The sequence below is a fragment of the Pelmatolapia mariae genome, linkage group LG10_11, assembly GCF_036321145.2.
Source record: "Pelmatolapia mariae isolate MD_Pm_ZW linkage group LG10_11, Pm_UMD_F_2, whole genome shotgun sequence".
In the NCBI taxonomy this organism is placed as follows: domain Eukaryota; kingdom Metazoa; phylum Chordata; class Actinopteri; order Cichliformes; family Cichlidae; genus Pelmatolapia; species Pelmatolapia mariae.
Window position 1 is genome coordinate 6,079,851 of NC_086236.1, and position 18,383 is coordinate 6,098,233.

At 40.0% G+C, this 18,383-nt stretch overlaps 1 protein-coding gene across 3 annotated transcripts in view; it reads left to right on the forward strand.

The window, feature by feature from the left end:
* The window catches only part of clip2 (CAP-GLY domain containing linker protein 2), a 54,981-nt gene that overhangs the window by 20,657 nt on the left and 15,941 nt on the right, over window positions 1–18,383 (forward strand). The window contains exons 4-9 of one of the 3 annotated variants that reach the window (XM_063485360.1): window positions 4,979–5,103; window positions 7,420–7,633; window positions 10,311–10,508; window positions 11,524–11,627; window positions 12,761–12,821; window positions 14,505–14,609. In XM_063485360.1, coding sequence (XP_063341430.1) covers window positions 4,979–5,103; window positions 7,420–7,633; window positions 10,311–10,508; window positions 11,524–11,627; window positions 12,761–12,821; window positions 14,505–14,609 — 807 coding nt within the window. Of the gene's footprint in view, window positions 1–4,978; window positions 5,104–7,419; window positions 7,634–10,310; window positions 10,509–11,523; window positions 11,628–12,760; window positions 12,822–14,504; window positions 14,610–16,593; window positions 16,645–18,383 lie in introns of all 3 variants that reach the window. The other 2 variants (XM_063485358.1, XM_063485359.1) reach the window with 2 other exon arrangements.

The following is an 18,383-nucleotide window of genomic DNA, read 5'->3' on the forward strand; positions in this document are numbered from 1 at the left end:
CGTGGGGACCGGGATTTTGGTCCCCACAAGGGCTGTTTGTCCCCACAAGTATAGTAAACTACCAATTTTTGGTCCCCATGAAGATGTTAATACCCGTCCACACACACACACACACACACACACACACACACACACACACACACACATATATATGCTAATTAAGTCACAACCTAACAAAATACTGTCGGCCTTATAAAGGCTCTGAACTGACAAACACAGGTTCGAGGTCCAGTTCAGTGAATTGAATTAGAGGCCTAGCAGACAGTTGCAGACTACAGCTTGATACAGTGTGTGCAGGCTAATGATAGGTTAATAAGTAGTGCATTAGCCATGAAATGAATAATCTAAAATTAGGACTAAAAAGGTTTTTTTTATGATATAAAGTTTATGTTTTTACAAAAACTGCTGTTCTTGCATGGCCTTTTGAGACCCTGCTACAGGATAGAAATCATCCAGTAACCAGCTTGTATGATGATCTAGATGTAAGGCTAAAAACACTGGATGACTGTCCGTTACACCCTGCTCGCTAATGATCAGGAACTCTAGCTATCATGCATCAAATGCTTCATTCACCAGTTGGCTGTCCTTTAAAATGTTTAACAGACTCATAAAGGAAGTGAAACATGTTGTATGGACAGCTAAGCTATGTATTTCTTCTTTATGTGGATGCTGGGGTGACTCAGCGTTGATGCACAAAGTGATATAATGAGAAAGTGTGCATATATATCTTCAGGATACCATCACAACTCTTATTTCGTGGCATTCTGTTGATAATTCTCTTAAATGTTATAATACTTAAAACTAGCAAATCTGACACAGTGCACTTTTACACTCTGAGTTACTTTCATGTTGAAAAGGTATGCTAATCAAAGTATGCTAATTGGAATGCGCAGGTGCTCGGTTGTTATTGTTGCAGCAAACTGGCAGCTAAGGGTTGGTGATACAGCCTCGAAACTATATCTTTGATATTTCAAGGAAATTTGCAAAATTAGAGTTACTGTCACTGATGACAGATTACCTGAGTCAAAGTGTGAATATATGGCTACAAGGTGTTGGCTGCAGTATGCAATAGCAGTGACACAGAACTATACACAGTGTATTGACTCACCAGGACTCAAAGGTAAGAACAAGAGCAGCCTAGGTAGCGTTTTCCTTGCAACTTTTGAGTAAAAGTATAACTTTTAAGTGTAGCTGCAATTCTGGAAGCATTCCAGAGTCCATGCACTGATTTCCATGACATAATCACTCCTGGTTTTAATGCAGCGCTGCCTGCAGGGCCCAAAGATCACAGACATTCAGTACAGATGCTCAGCTTTATCACTTGCTTTTCAGATTCTCTGAATCATTGATGAGAAATATTTGCTTAATTGTTGCATTTTCTTTCCAAAACTGGTGAAATTCTGCCTCTCTAAGATGCTCTTTTTATACTCAGTCATGTTACTGACCTGCTGCCAATTCACGTAATTAGTTTACTTTTCCACTCTTTTGTTGCTGCAGTCCCAACTTAAAGCATGTTACTGCCATCAAATTAAAAATGAACTTTTTCTTAAATTGGCACATTTTTTCAGCTTATTAATAAATCTTGGGATAGTTTTGGCCTTTGCTAACCCTGATGCTAATTTCTGCTCCTGAAGTTCTATAAACCTGCTGCGGTCAAGTATACGTTTATTGTACCATTTATTATGTTTTAACAAGTTGTTCCTGCGGCTGCTTGGGGTTTGGGGTAAATGGATTCTTTTCGTGTCGCATCATGATGTGGCATAAAAAAGTAAGAATATTTCCTCGTTGATGTTGGGATTTAGTCGTGTAGAACGGTTTTATCTCGAATACCTTGGAGTGAAGCTTTCAGATGACTTTGAAAATAAGAGGAGCCAAGATTGGGGCTTATGCTGACTGGCTGCTTTGGCCCTGCTGGCATTTTAACACAGAGTCACTGAGACATCACGCACCCCAGCAGACAGCAAACCATCTCGGTTTAATAACTTGTGACACCACAGTGTTTCTTGGCACAGCTTCCTCAGTGGTTTAAGAGAAGGACAGAGTCAGCTCAGGAGTGGAATATTAATTTGACAAGAGAGGAGTGACTCACCACGCCTTATTTGAGTCTGTCCTTGTCTTCTGTTTCATGCTGAATCCAGCCATGTGTAAAAATATTTTATAAGAGACTCTGATGGACTCCAAAACAACAATTACGGTTCTTAAATTGTAGATAAATACAGAAGCATCTGTTGCTCTAAGCATTTTTCCACCTGTTCAGTGCACTGGGAATGGGAGTATTGTAATCGAATAATAGGTAAATGGATACAGATGGAGATTCAGGTAAATGAAATTAACACAAAGGAGATGAATAAAATGTAACCATGTTGCTTTTGTCATCTCTGACTGTAGCGTGCTTTCTCTTTAAAGGCTGGTCCTCCTCTTAAATGCTGAGTATCTGTACACGTCTGTGATGGTTTTTGTCATAAATGTGGTCACCATGTGAGAAGGACAGTCCTCAGCCATCGGTTTAGATCATCTTCCTCACAGGAAACCTACTTTTTTTTCTGACTGGAAAATACAGAATTGAGAGAAGTGAGTGAAGCAGAGTTCACATTTATTGAGTTAGCCCAGTCAAATATCTCATTTCTTGAGTAAGTTCAAACAGCTGATTAGCCGAATGATTGAAAGGGAATAAATAACAAGGTTAGGTGCTGATGGAAGCAGAAAGGAAACGTTTCTGTTTTGACTTCTATAATTCCAAACTGGATTCCTGGAGGATTTTTGTGTTGAGTGTTGTCTTTGAGCTTTTTTAATATATTTATAATGACAGGACAGTAAAAATTCTATGCAAACAAAAGCCTAAAAGCATGTTCACTTACTGTACACATCCAGAAATATCTGCAACAGACACATCATGTTACACATTGATCAGAGTGAACAGATTCTGGCTTACAGATGTAGGTCCAGTACTGTTGTGTGCTGGCAAATATGACCCCCAAACAAGTAGGTTGAGGTCTCACCCCAACTGGTCGCAGCAGATGGCCGCCCCTCCCTGAGCCTGGTTCTGCCGGAGGTTTCTTCCTGTTAAAAGGGAGTTTTTCCTTCCCACTGTCGCCAAAGTCCTTGCTCATAGTGGGTCATATGATTGTTGGGTTTTTCTCTGTATCTACTGTACAATATAAAGCGCCTTGAGGCGACTTTTGTTGTGATTTGGCGCTATATAAATAAAATTGAATTGAATTGAATTGAAGTTAGTGGAGTATCACAGCTGTGCAGATAGAAAGACTTTGTGTACTTTTCTTCTGCTTTAACTTTGTTTTGGGTTATTTATGTGCCTTTGTTTCTACAGCAGACATTTTCGCTTATTAGGAAGAATATACATGTCCCCCAAAAGCATACCACTTCTCTATATTCAAGTGTCCAGGTAAGACAGTTTGACAGGGAGCTTAATTTTATTGTGTGCACCTGTACGTTAGAGAAACAGAGACCCTGCTTATGCCCACACCCACATATTTACCGTCTCGACCGCAGGAAGGAACATCTTGAACAGAAAATGCTAAAATTACACCGTCATGGCCATAACTGCTGACAGTTCTCATTAGAAGAGCATCCTGTGTTTGTGATGTGGAGCCTGACCAGCACTGGAGTTCAAGGCCATCGTTAGAAAAGAGATATTTGAGAGAAAAAAGTACACCTCGACCAGTCTGTTTAGAAGCTTTTAAAGTTAAACCTGAGCACAAAATTCAAGAAACGGCACTGCTTTCATCTTCACATCTAAAACATATTTACACACAAATATAAATATTCTCTTTCGCTCCGTTCATTGTACCAGCTCGATGGCTGTGAATGAAACTTGTAGCAAAATACTCAACAGCTGTGTGTCCCTCCACTGGCGCGGGGTTTTCGCCGTTTTAGATGCTTGTTTAATGCAATAACATGGGGTTTTTTTTGTTAAGTTGACGCTTTTCCTGAAGCCTTCATTACTGTGTTTACTGGACACTTAACGATAAGCAATGTCTTAATGATTGCATGAACGTGTTCAGTGGATCTTTGCAGACGTCTGAGGTGATTTTGTAAAATTCACGTTAGCAACCAGTGCATCGTTTTTCTTTTCCTCGATGCATTTGTTGTCCTGCAGTTTATGGTGTGTTTTCAGGCAGTTGAGTAAAATAGTTGTGTTGGACCTTTGCACATGCTGTAAATCCAAAGTGTTCCCAAACAACAGTTGATGATCCACTTTTAAAAGACAACTTTACACATTTTTTCATAAATGACTCATTTATTGATTGATTGATTTGTGATTATGAAATGAAGCAAGTTCAGTGGAGTCGGGTTTTCTTTGCATTAGCTGGCTTGACAAAACCTAAACCCCCAGTCAGAGATAACGGGTAACTCAATGATTGTTTTTAACTTTCTTTGTTAATCCAGGATCTCTGCTTACTGTGACTCTTCTTCTCTCCTTCTAGGTGTCCTCTTTCCATAAGATCTTTCCACATTACAACTGTAGCTTGCCTCCACCAGTGTGTGAATGTGAGAGTGAATGAATAGTGGAATTGTAAAGCGCTTTGAGGGTCTTGAAAAGCGCTATATAAATGCAATCCATTATTATTATTATTATTATTATAAGTGTAACTTAATGAAAGTCTGCATGTGCTGTGTTTAGGGGAAGTCTGTAAAATTGTAGTATCAGTTACTCACGCCACATTTTAGAATTTAAAATGAAAGCTCCATTACAGTAAAGTCTGAAAAAAGTAAAGGATCCATATATTTCCTGACTCAACTGCATCTTAAATAAGTTAATAGAAAGGAGAGCGCATCAGTAGCAACGGTCTCTATCTTACAGGGGCAAAAGGGATTATGGGAACTGATGTGTGAAATTACATAGAGTCAGATTTGATAATGATGTTAAAGACAGTTTAAAACTCAACAATTTGACACTTTGTATTGAATTGTTTGTATTTAAGCGTAACTGATTTCTTCCCTTTGTTGTTGTTGTCAGGTTGGAGGCTCGAAGATGGGAGTCATACGCTATATGGGGGAGACAGACTTCGCCAAGGGCGAATGGTGCGGGGTCGAGCTGGATGAGCCTCTGGGGAAGAATGATGGTGCAGTAGCTGGTACAAGGTATATACAAACACTATGCATGCCTCAAGCTCCCCAAATTCCTGCTCTCTTCTTACCCTAAAAGGAAATCAAGGGGAGGGATGTGGATTCATCCGCTCGGCCGTTTGTGCTCTCATCTGTTTTTCAACAAAACAGTTCGACCTTCTCGCTCAGAGCTGCTCTGGACTGTTTTTTATCCTTCATATTTACTCTTTCAGACTCTTGCTTAGCCCGCATAGCACACATCATTCCCTTTTCAATCATGGGAAATGTTTTAAAACATTTGAAATGTAGTTCCAGGCATTTTGAAGTGCTGGTGGAATTTTAGAACCAAACAACAAGAATGGAAAACTCACATTTTTTAATGATACTCAGGATCCAGTAGCACATATTCTGCATCTATGCTAGATTTTTCTGGATAGTTTATTAGTTTGTTGAGTTATAAATATTATACAATGATACTTTTATACCCAATATCAAATATAGATGGACAGTGAGGCGATAAAACCAAAACTACATGTTCCATTAAACTTTAGTTAGAGGGGAAAATAACAAAACAGCATAAAATAAAAACACAACAAAGGCATGTTTGTCTTGTTGCTTATTTCTGTCATAATTTTATAATTTTTGGACCCAAAGATCAGACTGTGACCAATATTGAGAGTCTGTAAAGTTTTGTTTGTGAGTGTTGAGCAGTGACAGACTGTGAGGAAATGGGGGCGTCCTGAACACTGCTGGTGAATCTGGGTGGTGTCTGTAGAGAGGGAGAGCTTACAGGTGAGGTTTTTTTTTACAGGTAAGGTCTGACTTGAGAATGCAGAAGAAAAGAGATTGGGTCAGGGTACCTGTGGGTGGGCGCGTGAGTGGCAGGGTGGTCCCTGAATCCACTGGGAGCCTGGTTGTGAGCTCCTGACTCCTCAGGGATACACTTTTCAAGAGATGACTTTTCAAAGACGAGGTAAAAGGCTTCAGGCAGACAAGTTATCACCATTGTGGATGCAATGAACTGCCAGAGAATAACGTAGTCACAGCAGGTCCATAAATGCAGTCACAATGGATTCACAAAAGCCATGGAAGTTCAAACCCAGGAAGACCAGCTCAACTCAAGGGAACGACACAGGGCAGCGCAGCTCTCCATCTGAAAGAACAAAAAACCTAAAGCCTTTTAAATTCTTAGCTAGAGATACTTTAAGAAAGGTTAGAAAAGTCTTTGCATTCCTGTAACTTAATGTTCTTTTCCTTGTTAGTTAATGAGCAGGTAAATGAAAATATACTTGCTGTCCCCTATATATGACAAAGAAATCCAACGGATACTTTGCAGCTGTCACCATGTCGGCTTTTTGAATCTAGAAGAAGTTATTAGCTTAGCTCGAATTCTAGCTAGTTTTGTTAGCAAACTGCAGATACCGGCTAGTAAGCGTAAAAATAGTAACAGAGACAAAATACTAGGATTTAAATAACCAGACCCGTTTGTTAGCTGTCTTTCAGTACAATTAATCATAAAGCAGGTCATATTATTTATAATTCGAACAGATAATCTCATAAAAATACCATAAACATATTTTAGATTGACTAAAGTTAGCGGAGGCCTAGCTCACAGCTAGCTGGTGCCACTTCAAATGTTTTTTTTTTTTTTTAAACTTTACACTCTAAAGAAATGTAAAGGGGTAATTATATTAAAAAAAATCCCTCTTTGTGTAATATTAAAATGATGATGATCTGATAATCTGAAACATGTAAGCGTGACAAATATGCAAGCCACTAGGAAATCAGGAAGGGGGCAAACACTTTTTCACACCACAGTACTTGTCATGTAGGGGAATTTGCTATTGAGAACAAAACTGCTTCTCGTACCTGGCTATAAGTGTATTTATTTATGCTATAGATGCGGGCCTTAAAACACGGGAGGCCATGTTAACATGAGTCACTTTTGGATTGAGCCTCAAGTGGCCGCTTTAGGAACTGCAGTATTTGTCACTCATGCATCTTCATTTTTCACCTGGGAGGTTGTTATGATATGCTGTACGATGCAGCTGCCCTCCCTACTCTATATTTTATTTCTGTTTTTATTCACAAACCAATTAAATGTTGTTTGCAGGAGCTGTAAGACAAATTTCCAATATATCAAATATTAATATATATTCAAATATTGTTACTATTTATCAAAAATTCCCTTCTCTACTTTGAGAAATGTAAATGCATGTGCCTAATAAACTTATTTATATTCCAAAACTGAAAACCTATTGCAGATACATGACTGTAAAGCTGCTCTGTGACTTAATAATAATAAATAATATCCTCAACCTCTTGCATCTTCCCCTTCTTCTCTTCCTGCAGATACTTTCAGTGTCTCCCTAAGTTTGGCTTGTTTGCTCCGGTCCACAAAGTGATCCGCATCGGCTTCCCCTCCACCAGCCCGGCGAAGGCTAAGAAGAGCAAGCGGGTGGCAATGGGAGTTTCCTCTCTGGCCCACAGCCCCAGCAGTTCCTCCATCAGTTCAGTCAGCTCGGTGGCCTCCTCTGTAGGTGGACGTCCGAGCCGTGCTGGACTGGTAAGACGACTGCAGCGCGCCTCAAATCCGCCCTCAGAGTGGGTGGATTTGAGGGCGGGAAATGCACTTATTTTCTTTCTCGCTGTTAGATAAGAAGGTCGACACCACTCTCATGTCTCTAAGCTTCCTTTGAGATCTCAGCCAGTCCTGATGTCTTGTCATCTTTATAGTTTAAAGTGGACCTAATCGGCTGATTTTCATTTTCATGTTTATTTTGAGATTCAAGTAGCTTTATCTTATTTACAGTTAAAGAAATTATTATTTATTTATTTTTTTTATCTTAAACTGGCTGTTTTAGGTTCTCTGTTTTTAGGGAAACTTGTCTAAAGCCCCGTCCTTCTCACTGCCCCCTTCTTGCCTGTCACCCGCCTCCACCACCACCAGACAATAAGATTCCCAGATAAAAAGACCAGGTTTATTTTTTAAGGTGAAAATTCAGATTTAAAAACTTGCAGAGCTGAAAAATGATCATATTTTGCATGCGTGTGGGGCTGTCGCTTCCTGAAATGACCATATAAGGAAATCCTGCCAGCCGACATCAGCCAGAGCCAAGAGTAGAAAAAATGGTGAAAAACTTATGTTGAGGATTTATATTTATATACTCATGCTGTTTGAAACATGTTTAATTCACTTATGTTTAACAGTTTGTAAATATTGTAACAGTATATATGGATATAGTTATGTAAATCTCTAGATTGATTGATAGATAGATGAGAGAAAGCGTATCGCTAAAATGCCAGTCGGGGGCTGCTGTATTGACACTTACCCTAATCAATGCATGCTTCAGTGAATGATCCCATTTGTCGATTTTTGGCTGTAATTCGGCTTGCACTGCTGACTCAAATAACTGTCCTCATTGAGGCAACAAAATGAAATACTGTAAAGCAAGTCTTAACTATTGCACAGTAGCTAATACAAACCACAACTTTGTATTGCAGGTCCAATTTAAGCTAAACAAAACCTCTATCAAGTGAGTTTAGAGGAGGTAGGCAAATTTTCTGTTACCTTTGGACAGAGCCAGGCTAATTACATGCTCCTGAGCTGAGCTAAGCTAAGTGACTGCTATCTATGGAGTAATCTTTACCATACAGACATGAGAGAGGCAGAAATCTTCTCATCTAAGTGTTAGCAGGCAAGCAAATGAGAATATTCCCTAAAATGATCCCTTTAAAAGTCAGTAAGTAAACATAACCACAGGGTTCATATGTATATGCATGTAAAACCCATAACCCTGTTAGGCTTGGCAAAGCATCTCACTTCTCAGCTGCAAAATATTTTTATCCAAATATTAAAAACATCCCTATATTTTGAATGTGTCATTGTCCAAAAACCTGCTTGACCTAACTGCAACCCCCCCCCCCCAAACAATTCACAGGAATGATTGTTAAGATTAGGAACATCTGTTTATTAGTTGCTCATAATTCTGTACATTACAATGTCTGAAAGTCTTTAAATCTAATGAAATATCGTGGCCGCAGATTCCAACAGGAGGATGATGAAGTAGTTTATTGTACTGACACTCGCTGATCTGCCAAGTGGTTTATGTTTTCACTTCGCTGCTGTGCAGTGGGAGACTCTGAATGTCTGACTGTGCAGCTGAAAGTGAAGTCAGACATCTTGTTTCAGGCACTGCGTCTTTAAGACTAATATCCTCAGCAACAGCTGGCAACTGACTGATATGAATGGGACATCAGGGTATCTCGCATCGATTTTAGCATCTGGGTACGGGCCAGGTCCTGATGGAGAACACTACCCTTTACTTTCCTTAATTGTTGGCAGCACTCAATGCAACCTTTGTGAATTATCAGTCTGATGGCACAGCACAAAATTATCTTTCCTAAAGATGCTTCATCCTGCACAGTTTTAATTTTCTTAAGTGGTTAGAAAGCAGGCACTGTTTTTAATTTGGATGGTGAATTATGGGCACAAATTTGCACAAGGATCTCTGATTCACTGTGAACGTATGAAGCTTACTGTGAGTCTATGTGCTACATAATAGTGTTGCCATCATAAAAGCATGAATTTGTTACCTTACTGATTGTCAAATACACAGGTATATGACATTAAATTGAGCCTGACTGACACCTTTTATATAAAATATCTACACATAAAAGTGCAGATGTAATGTTTTATGTGCAGAATGCTTCAATCTAGCTTGTTATTAAAGAAAGTTCCATAAATGCTGCTGAAATGAGATGAGGTATAGAGGGCTGGTAGAAATCCTGTCAAAGAGCATCCTCTAGTGGCCAAAGGGAAAATTGCACCATTCACTGTGATTAAATGGTTGTTTTTGGTCTCCCTGTTGCAGATATTCCCAACCAGCCAGATATTTCCTCAGAGAAGAAGAACATGTATATTTTTTAAAGCCTTGTGTAGCTAACAATTTAGAAAATAAGTTTAAAGTTTGCTATTATTTTTTTTAATATGACTTATTATGAAAAAGCAGAGACCTGTCATGTCACAGACAGCTGATTTCCTGTGATCACAAAGCAGACGATGAAAACGATGAAAGTCTGATGTCAGAAGCATCGAGATGTTGGATCTGAAAGGGACCTGTGCGGCTAACAGGATAAACTATGTTTCTGAATGCATCAAGCCCAATCTGCATTTCCTTTTTGTTCACACTCCTCTTCTTAAAGTCTTATCTCCTTTTTCCCCCTCCTCCCCGCCTTTAAAGCTGACGGAGACATCATCGCGCTACGCACGGAAGATCTCGGGCACCACCGCGCTGCAGGAAGCCCTGAAGGAGAAGCAGCAGCACATCGAGCAGCTGTTGGCCGAGAGGGACTTGGAGCGGGCGGAGATGGCCAAGGCCACGAGCCACATCTGCGAGGTGGAGAAAGAGCTGAGTGCCCTCAAGGCTCAGCACATGCAGGTACGAGGAAGTAGGGAAAACTCAGCTCGACACTTACTTGGTCAGGCACAACGTCATGTCTTAGAAAAGAGAGGCCCAAATACAGGACACTGGCAAATGTAATAGTAATAGTAACGGTAAACAGTACTTTAAGAACTTAAGGAAACATATGAAAAAAATCACAGAACAAGAAGTAGAAACACACTCTTGTCCTGCCTAACAAAGTGAGGAAGAGATGAGGAGAGAGGAGACATGACAAAAATCCTCGCCTCGGATCTTCATTTTAAGAGATTTAAATCAAATTTCAGGTGTAATTCATGTTCCACGTGTGATCACAGATGTTACATGAGCCAGTTTAGTGGTCATTATATTTAGGGTTAGCTTTAATTAAATTCACAGCCTAGCGCAGCGTGACAAGATACACAAACTCCTGCAGTTTGTAATTTTGAATAACTGAAAACTAAAAATCACATAAATGCTTTTAATCAGTTAATAAACACTAATTTGCAGAAACAAATATTTCTTCCTCTGTTCTCACAGCTTTCGTATCCAGATGCATTCTCGGATTTTAGGCCTGCATCACGGCACACTGAGGTTTAGGGCTGACTGAGGGGTACAAGGAGCAGAACAGAAGATAAAGACAGGAAGTAAAACTATGAGGCATGGATTTAGAAAACTAGGCAGAAATGTGAAAAAAACTGCACAACACAAAGAAAACTAAAGAGACTATAACCATTTTAATACAAGGAATGTAGTTATATAGCTATTTTACAACACTTTTAAAGGCAGTCTCCCATTTACAGCCAGCTTCTCTGACCACAATTGAGCACATAGTAATGGTCACAAAAACCGACCCCGCATCATCTCGCTTCGTGCTGCCCGCACTGTGAAAAACGATGCTAAAGGGGCTTTTACAATGTGACGCCTGCGCATCCTGACTGAGCGTCTGTGTGTGACGACTTGAGAGGGAGAACGGGTGGAAAAGGAAAAACCTTTGTCGTTGTGAAAAAATTAAATTTGTGTCTCCTGTTTGCAGTATGTGACAGAGAACGAGAATGCTCTCCAGCAAGTCAAAGCCATGCTGGCCAGCACGCAGAAGGATAAGCTGGAACTGGCCAATCAGCTCGAAGAAGAAAAAAGGTAATCGCTCACACATCATTCAATTCAATTCAGTTTTATTTATATAGCACCATATCACAACAACAGGCGCATTATATTGTAAGGTCGACCCTACAATAATACATACAGAGAAAAACCCAACAATCATATGACGCCCTATGAGCAAGCACTTTGGCGACAGTGGGAAGGAAAAACTCCCTTTTAACAGGAAGAAACCTCCGGCAGAACCAGGCTCAGGGAGGGGCGGGGCCATCTGCTGCGACATCATGCGTTCACTTTCACACAACAGTGTTGCCACATAGTTGAAATCTCAATTATTGGTAAATGTTATAGAGTGATCTCACATGATGCTCTTTTAGCTAACAACCTTGGATTTGCTTTCATTTTTATAAATATTGTGAGATGATTGATGTGCTTAGCTTAGCATTAAGTCTAGAAGCAGGAGTAGATATCCTGGCCACAAAACCCTCTCCCTGCACACTCACTCCAAACAGCACCTTAAAGAAAGCCTTAAGTGGAAGTGGATTACGAAATTCCAACACTGAGTTTTGTGTCCAATATGGAGAAAGCTCCACACGCCTAGTAATATGTTTCTTTCGCATCTAGTTTTAGTTTTTAAATTCACTTTTTGGTGATCAAAATATCTATTCTTGATTCCTTTGGATAGAGGCAACACTGTCCCAAAGCTTCCTGATGTGTTTTTATCGTACTCATGAATTAGTCGCCCTCATCAGCCCCAAGTGGGACTCCTTGTTGTCATGGAGACAGAAAGTTTAGGGTTTTGATCCATATCTCAAAGCTCAGGAAATGACTTAGCTTCCTGAGGTTACCAAGCAGAAACAGTTTCTGCTCCTAAAGTCAGATATTATGCATACATGCATGTGACGTGTACAGAGGACAAAAAGCAGGTAAATGCAGGCTAATCTTAGCTTCCTTTTAAATATAAATAAAAACAAATTACTTAGAGTGTTTGAACTTTTCTTGGGAGACGAATCTGACAGTTTCATTGTCCGTCTCAACCAATATGACAACAATTGTGACTTCTGCAAACTGCTGTGATTGTCTGCAGCGCCGGTCGCTCCCTGGACACTGTGTGAGACTCGAATACTGCTCAGCTAATCGCCCCTTCTTTATTTCCCATAACGCTTTTACAGGAAAGTGGAGGACCTGCAGTTCAGAGTAGAAGAGGAATCCATCACCAAAGGAGACCTGGAGGTATTTATCAGAATTAATAGCTGAATGAAAAAAGCGTATGTGCCTCACAATGTGAATCACCGTAATATTACAGGTCTGTGTTAGTCACAGGAGACTCTGTTTTCATGCTTTGCAACCCTGAAAGCTCTGTCAGCGTAACGCACATCCTGGACATCGGGACAGAAAGGAAGAGGAAAGGGAAGAAAAAAAGCGTCTGGGTGCACAAAAGAAACCTTGATGTGATAATGTGCAGAGTTCCTGAATTCCACATATGTGGCTATATAAATACAGAGAGGTCAGACTGGGTTTCTAGTTTAACAGGGTGTGCGGGTCGGGATGTCCTCAGCTGATGTCTCGTGAGTGGTGATAGCATAGAAAGACAATATTTTAAAACTGATATAAAACACGAGACACACAAGCTTTGTGTAAAACAGAAAGGAGTTAGTTTTAGTCAAATACTTTGATACTTGATTAGCGTGTGTGTAACAACTCCACACGAATCCAAAGCTCAGACTTCAGACGGCTTTTTTCCCTCCACATGTATCTGCATAGTGTCATAGACAGCAGATATTCTTAATATTCGCTGTTTTGAGCACAGCTGCTGTTCAAACCTTTTGTTTGTGAGGCACAGCCAATCAGAGGACAGCTGGCTTAAAGTAAGGAGAAGCTAAAACAGCTTGATTCAGGCAGAAAACAAACTTAGAGGCTGAACCAAGGTGCAGAATAAGATAAATAAGGGAAAGTTATGTGCAAAATGATTTAATAGAGTTTAAGAATAAAAACATGTAGTTCGATAATAATAATAATAATAATAATAATAATGATAATAACAACAGGCTCAAAAAGGTGAACATATTTGTCCACTTCAGGACTGAAAGTTTTATTCCAAACAATTTTATCTCTTAAAAAAAATGCAGATTGCATTTCAAAAATTATGCAGGTCTTTGTTGTCACATTTAGAAAATACCATATTGTTTCCACAGTGAGTGGAAGGCATGTTTATTTGCCAGTCACCATTAATAGACTTAGACATGCTCAAAGTGCAATTAAGACGTTATCTCCTGTAACAGGGAAAAGGAAACTGTGAATACCATTGTACCGATTGGTTAAAGGATGAGGAACCCACAGGGATAAGTTGTATTTTTTTCCCCACTCTTTGGATAAAGTACTTGTTTTTTAATATATTTGCCTTTCATTCTTTCAAAAGATTTGCTGACAACAATAGGATGAAATTTCAGCCTTGACTAAGAAATCAGATGTTTAACAGTCATAAATGTGACTCTTAATGCCGATCGTGTTTATTTACAGTGTTAGACATAAAACAGTGTATATGAATGCAATCAAACCATGTGTTTTAATGCTTTTTCATGGTTTGCACAGTCTGAGCTGCTTAATGCACGTCATGCATTAAGCAGCTCAGACTGACGTGTCTGTGAGCCATCTGCAGGTGCAACTCTTGTGTTCTCTGGTCATGTACCTGTGACCACAAAGTTGTCCTTAACTGCAAATTGCACTTTCTGTGAAAGTGAAACGTAACCTCAGATCTCCTCCTCAGCTTGTGCACCCTGCTGCCGTCTGCAGAGCTGCCCTTTCATCATCAGCTGTCAGCCGTTTTGATCACCTTCTTTGATCTGTATGGGTCTCTTTTTCCTTTCAGCCTCCCTTTTCTTTCTTCTTTGTATCTCTCTTTGTCTCTTCCCGTAGACTCAGACGAAATTGGAACATGCCCATATTCGTCAGCTTGAGCAGAGCCTGCTCCTCGAAAAGTCGAGAGCAGAGACGCTCCACAAAGAATTAGAGAAGCGGAGGGTAAAAAACAAAAATACACAAGCAAACCTTTGCCTGTGGCCACTGTCCCGTGCGCTTCTGCACCTGTTTGCTTCTCTGTTGATGATAACTCACATATCCCACCTGTGTCTGTGTCCAAATGTAGTTTAGATATATGCAAAACATACTTACAATCAGTACGTGTCAGTATACCAGCCCCATGTGACTACACTACAGGTATTGTGGGCAGGAGGATAGGCCCCCAGCATGCAGACGCACGCTAACAGGTACAGGTGTGAACTCCACAACAGTCACAGAATAGAATATGAGGATAACTTCACCAGAATAATTTGATATGAATCATAACTCTGTGGTTGAGACTTGTAATGAGTGTAGCGAGCTGAGTGTTGTAGTTTAATGGATTAGGCTGATGTTTAGTCCAAATCCCATACAAAAGACCAAAACCAACAAGCAGAAGAGAGACAAACAGGCCCAAACTTTTGGTTCCACTGATGGCTTGACTCGTTTAAAAAAAGTTAACATACTTATAGTTTGATTTTACAAAGATAGTAAAGTACTGTTATAATCTGGAAAAGAACAGGCTTTAGGGGTTAACATAAAAATTTATTTATAAAAATATAAATAACAATGCTAAGCAGGGCCTCTTTGCAGTTACATGGTCCAAACCTTTCCCATTGCAGCCCACTTGTTGTCATGTGGGCATGAAGCCTTCTTTAATGGCTTTAAGCGTGCTAGCCTGATCAATGAAACTGCACGTAATGATCGAGGGGGTCATTGGACGATCATATGGTGATAAATTGCAATAATAAATCACAATGGATTCCCTCCTTTTGCAACTGTAATGAGGTCTGTGTTGTACAAAGCTCTCATATTTTATTGAGTATGACTTCAAACTAGCACCTGAGACCTTGACCTCTGACCTCAGTAAACACTTTTGTGATGAGTTTAAGTGAGAAGTAGAGACATTTTCCCCATAGACATCTATACATCTGGGCTTCTTTTAACAACCAGAGCAAGCGCCCCCTGCGGGGGGAATGGCTTCACTTTTCAGACGTTTTCTGTAGTCTCTCGTTTGCGTTCTCTTAATGTGAATAGTACATGCATGCAACATAGTATTTTTTTAAAGCCTTTTAATGTGAATCAAACTGAAAAAAAAGCACAGTTTGTGTCAGTCATGGCTGTTATATCAGCTCCCACTTAACTCAAACACAGGATAAATAAGGTCTTAGTAGATCTGGTTTTGGTCTTTTCATGGATTTGTTTATAATCAATAATGTATCTATGGAATATTACCAGCTTTGTTATTTAGAAATAGATGGGAAAGTAGTGGAAATATGAAGTTTGTTATTTACTTAAAATGATAGTGGGTGTTGGTCACAGCTCTTCACATTACACATGATCATTAACCAGACTGGCTTTATCTGGGCCTTCCTCTGCTTCATTCCATCGCTTGTAATCAGAAAGCCGAGGCTCGCAGCTGCTTCAGCTTTTCTTGTGTCTAATGTTGCAGTTAGCTGCCATTAATTTTTATTTAAATGGTGGTTTCCCCCCCCCCCCCCTTTAAATCCAAAGGCTGGCTTTCAGATCTGTCGCCTGCTGCACTTTGAGATGTCGGAACGTATCACTCGAAACGGCACCCTTCCACTTAAGCTGTGGAGGATGAATGTCCCCAGGCGCCACACCAATTTTTGAGCAGTTATGTAATTAGTAACACACGAGAAGTCGCTAAATTATTTACGGGATCCATTACGGACGCTTCGATAAATTTTTCAAGACAAATCATAGGCGGTGACGCCCATTTTAGTCGGCGCCATGAAGGACGTCCTTTACACCACTTTGACATGCGGCGCTGCGCTCCACGTAGACAGGCTCTTTAATAATAGACCGCGGTATCACAAATCAAACCGCGCAAGCTTGTGCTTTCAATTTTCAGCCATCAAAAGATAACAAAACACTTTGAAATGCTTGGATTCGTATATGCAGTAAGGTCTGCTTCTGCCAACAGGGAAGATGCACTCATGAAGCGGTATCCTTGAGGTTGGGTAAGAGAACCAAGGTGAAAAAAAATGAAAAAAGATTTGATCTTGTTTTGGCTTTGATCCTCTCTTGAGCTATCTCAATTCCTGACTTCAAATCGACTTCAGATGCTGCTGAGGACATTAACCTTGCATAGACTCTTTCACTCCTCTGTGTGCGTGCGTGTGTGTGTGCGTGCGACGTCATCTGAATGCTACTCAGGCAGCGTCTCTGATGTGAATCAGCTAGTAACTCTGGTCTGGTCAGCCGGGATCTGGGTTGAAATTAACATCTGTGCACTGTGCAGCAGGTCCTCCATCTTAATCTCAGTTTTTTTTGGCTGTTTTTCATTCTGATTGGAAACAAATGTGTGGAGGATGTTTGCAGCTGTGCATATGTCACTGTTGAGGTTTGCTGTATTATATTTGCTTGGCTGCTTCTAGAAGATCAGAGAATGGCTGCGCTCTCCTTTCATTTTCCACCTTTGTTTTTTGCACACTGAGCTCCACAAATGTTTGGACAGCGACACGTTGATCCTTTTGGCTCCTCGCTTTAATTATTTTGGATGGAAATGATACAATGGCTTTAGTATTTAAGTGCAGGCTTTCCGCGTTATTATGAGGGCAGCGTAATAATTCTGATGGTTTATTTGGACTTTGATCCCGAGTGAAATGCAAACCCTGACCGGTGCCAGTGTTTTGATGGTGTTCCTCTAAAATTACGAGTGGCTGCAGTTATGAACAGCCAGGGAAAGGGGAAAAAGGGATGGCGAAATCCATCCGCCATCTGTAGAAGACTTAAAGCTCTCTTAGTCAATATTTTAATATAAACAACAGATTAAATGACCCTGCAAGTGGTTGCATAACCCACACAGAATTATTACCCAGCTGTCTGTCCCCTATGCTCGGCATTTCAGCGTCTCCTTGGTCATTAGTTTTGGTTTTTCGGCCTCAAGCAGAGCAAGGCAGCTATTATTAGAGAAGTTCGTTCTGATAAGTAGACGGGTGTGTCAGCTACTGATGGCAAACTGTGTTCAGCACTTTTAAAATGCCCAGTCTTTCCTGACGGAGTTGGTCGGAGACAGAAAAATGATTAAAAACGACTATTGGCAGATTCATTAATAAGCAACGCTCGCTAATGCCCCAGCCTAATTTATTAAAGATATTTCACCTATATTAATTACACTAAATAAATATATTAACACAAAGTTCCCAACAGTATTTTCATACATTAAGATTTTATGTCCACATGTTCCACAGTTTCCTGCTTTGATATTCATCATCATTAAAGTTACCAGACATCTTAATATTAATGGGAATCTTGAGGAGCTTGTGGGTGTTGCATCACTCATATTTATGTTGCAAGAGTGAAAATCTCAAATGCCCTCAGCAGGATAGGGAGTTAACTTCTGTTCTGTCTTTGTATAATGTGTTTTTCCTCTGCTGTATGTTGGCTTCGTGTTATTTCTGACAAAATGTCAGTTTAGCCCTGAGCGACTGCTGCTCCAGTCAGCTCTGTGAAGCTATCTGCACCGAAATAAGAACATGAATCTTCGTCAGAATTCTTTAAGAAGTTAAATGAAAGGAATAGCCCTCAGTTAGCTTATTTATAAGTCTTGCCGATATTTGCTCTCTTTTGGACTTTATTTTTGTTTTCACCAACTCCTGAAAATGTTTGCCACAAAAAATGGTTGAACCAATAGATACTTTTCAGTGAGGCAAGTATAAAAAAACAAAACAAAACCCAACCCTCTAAAAATCAAGGATATCTTCCTAAATA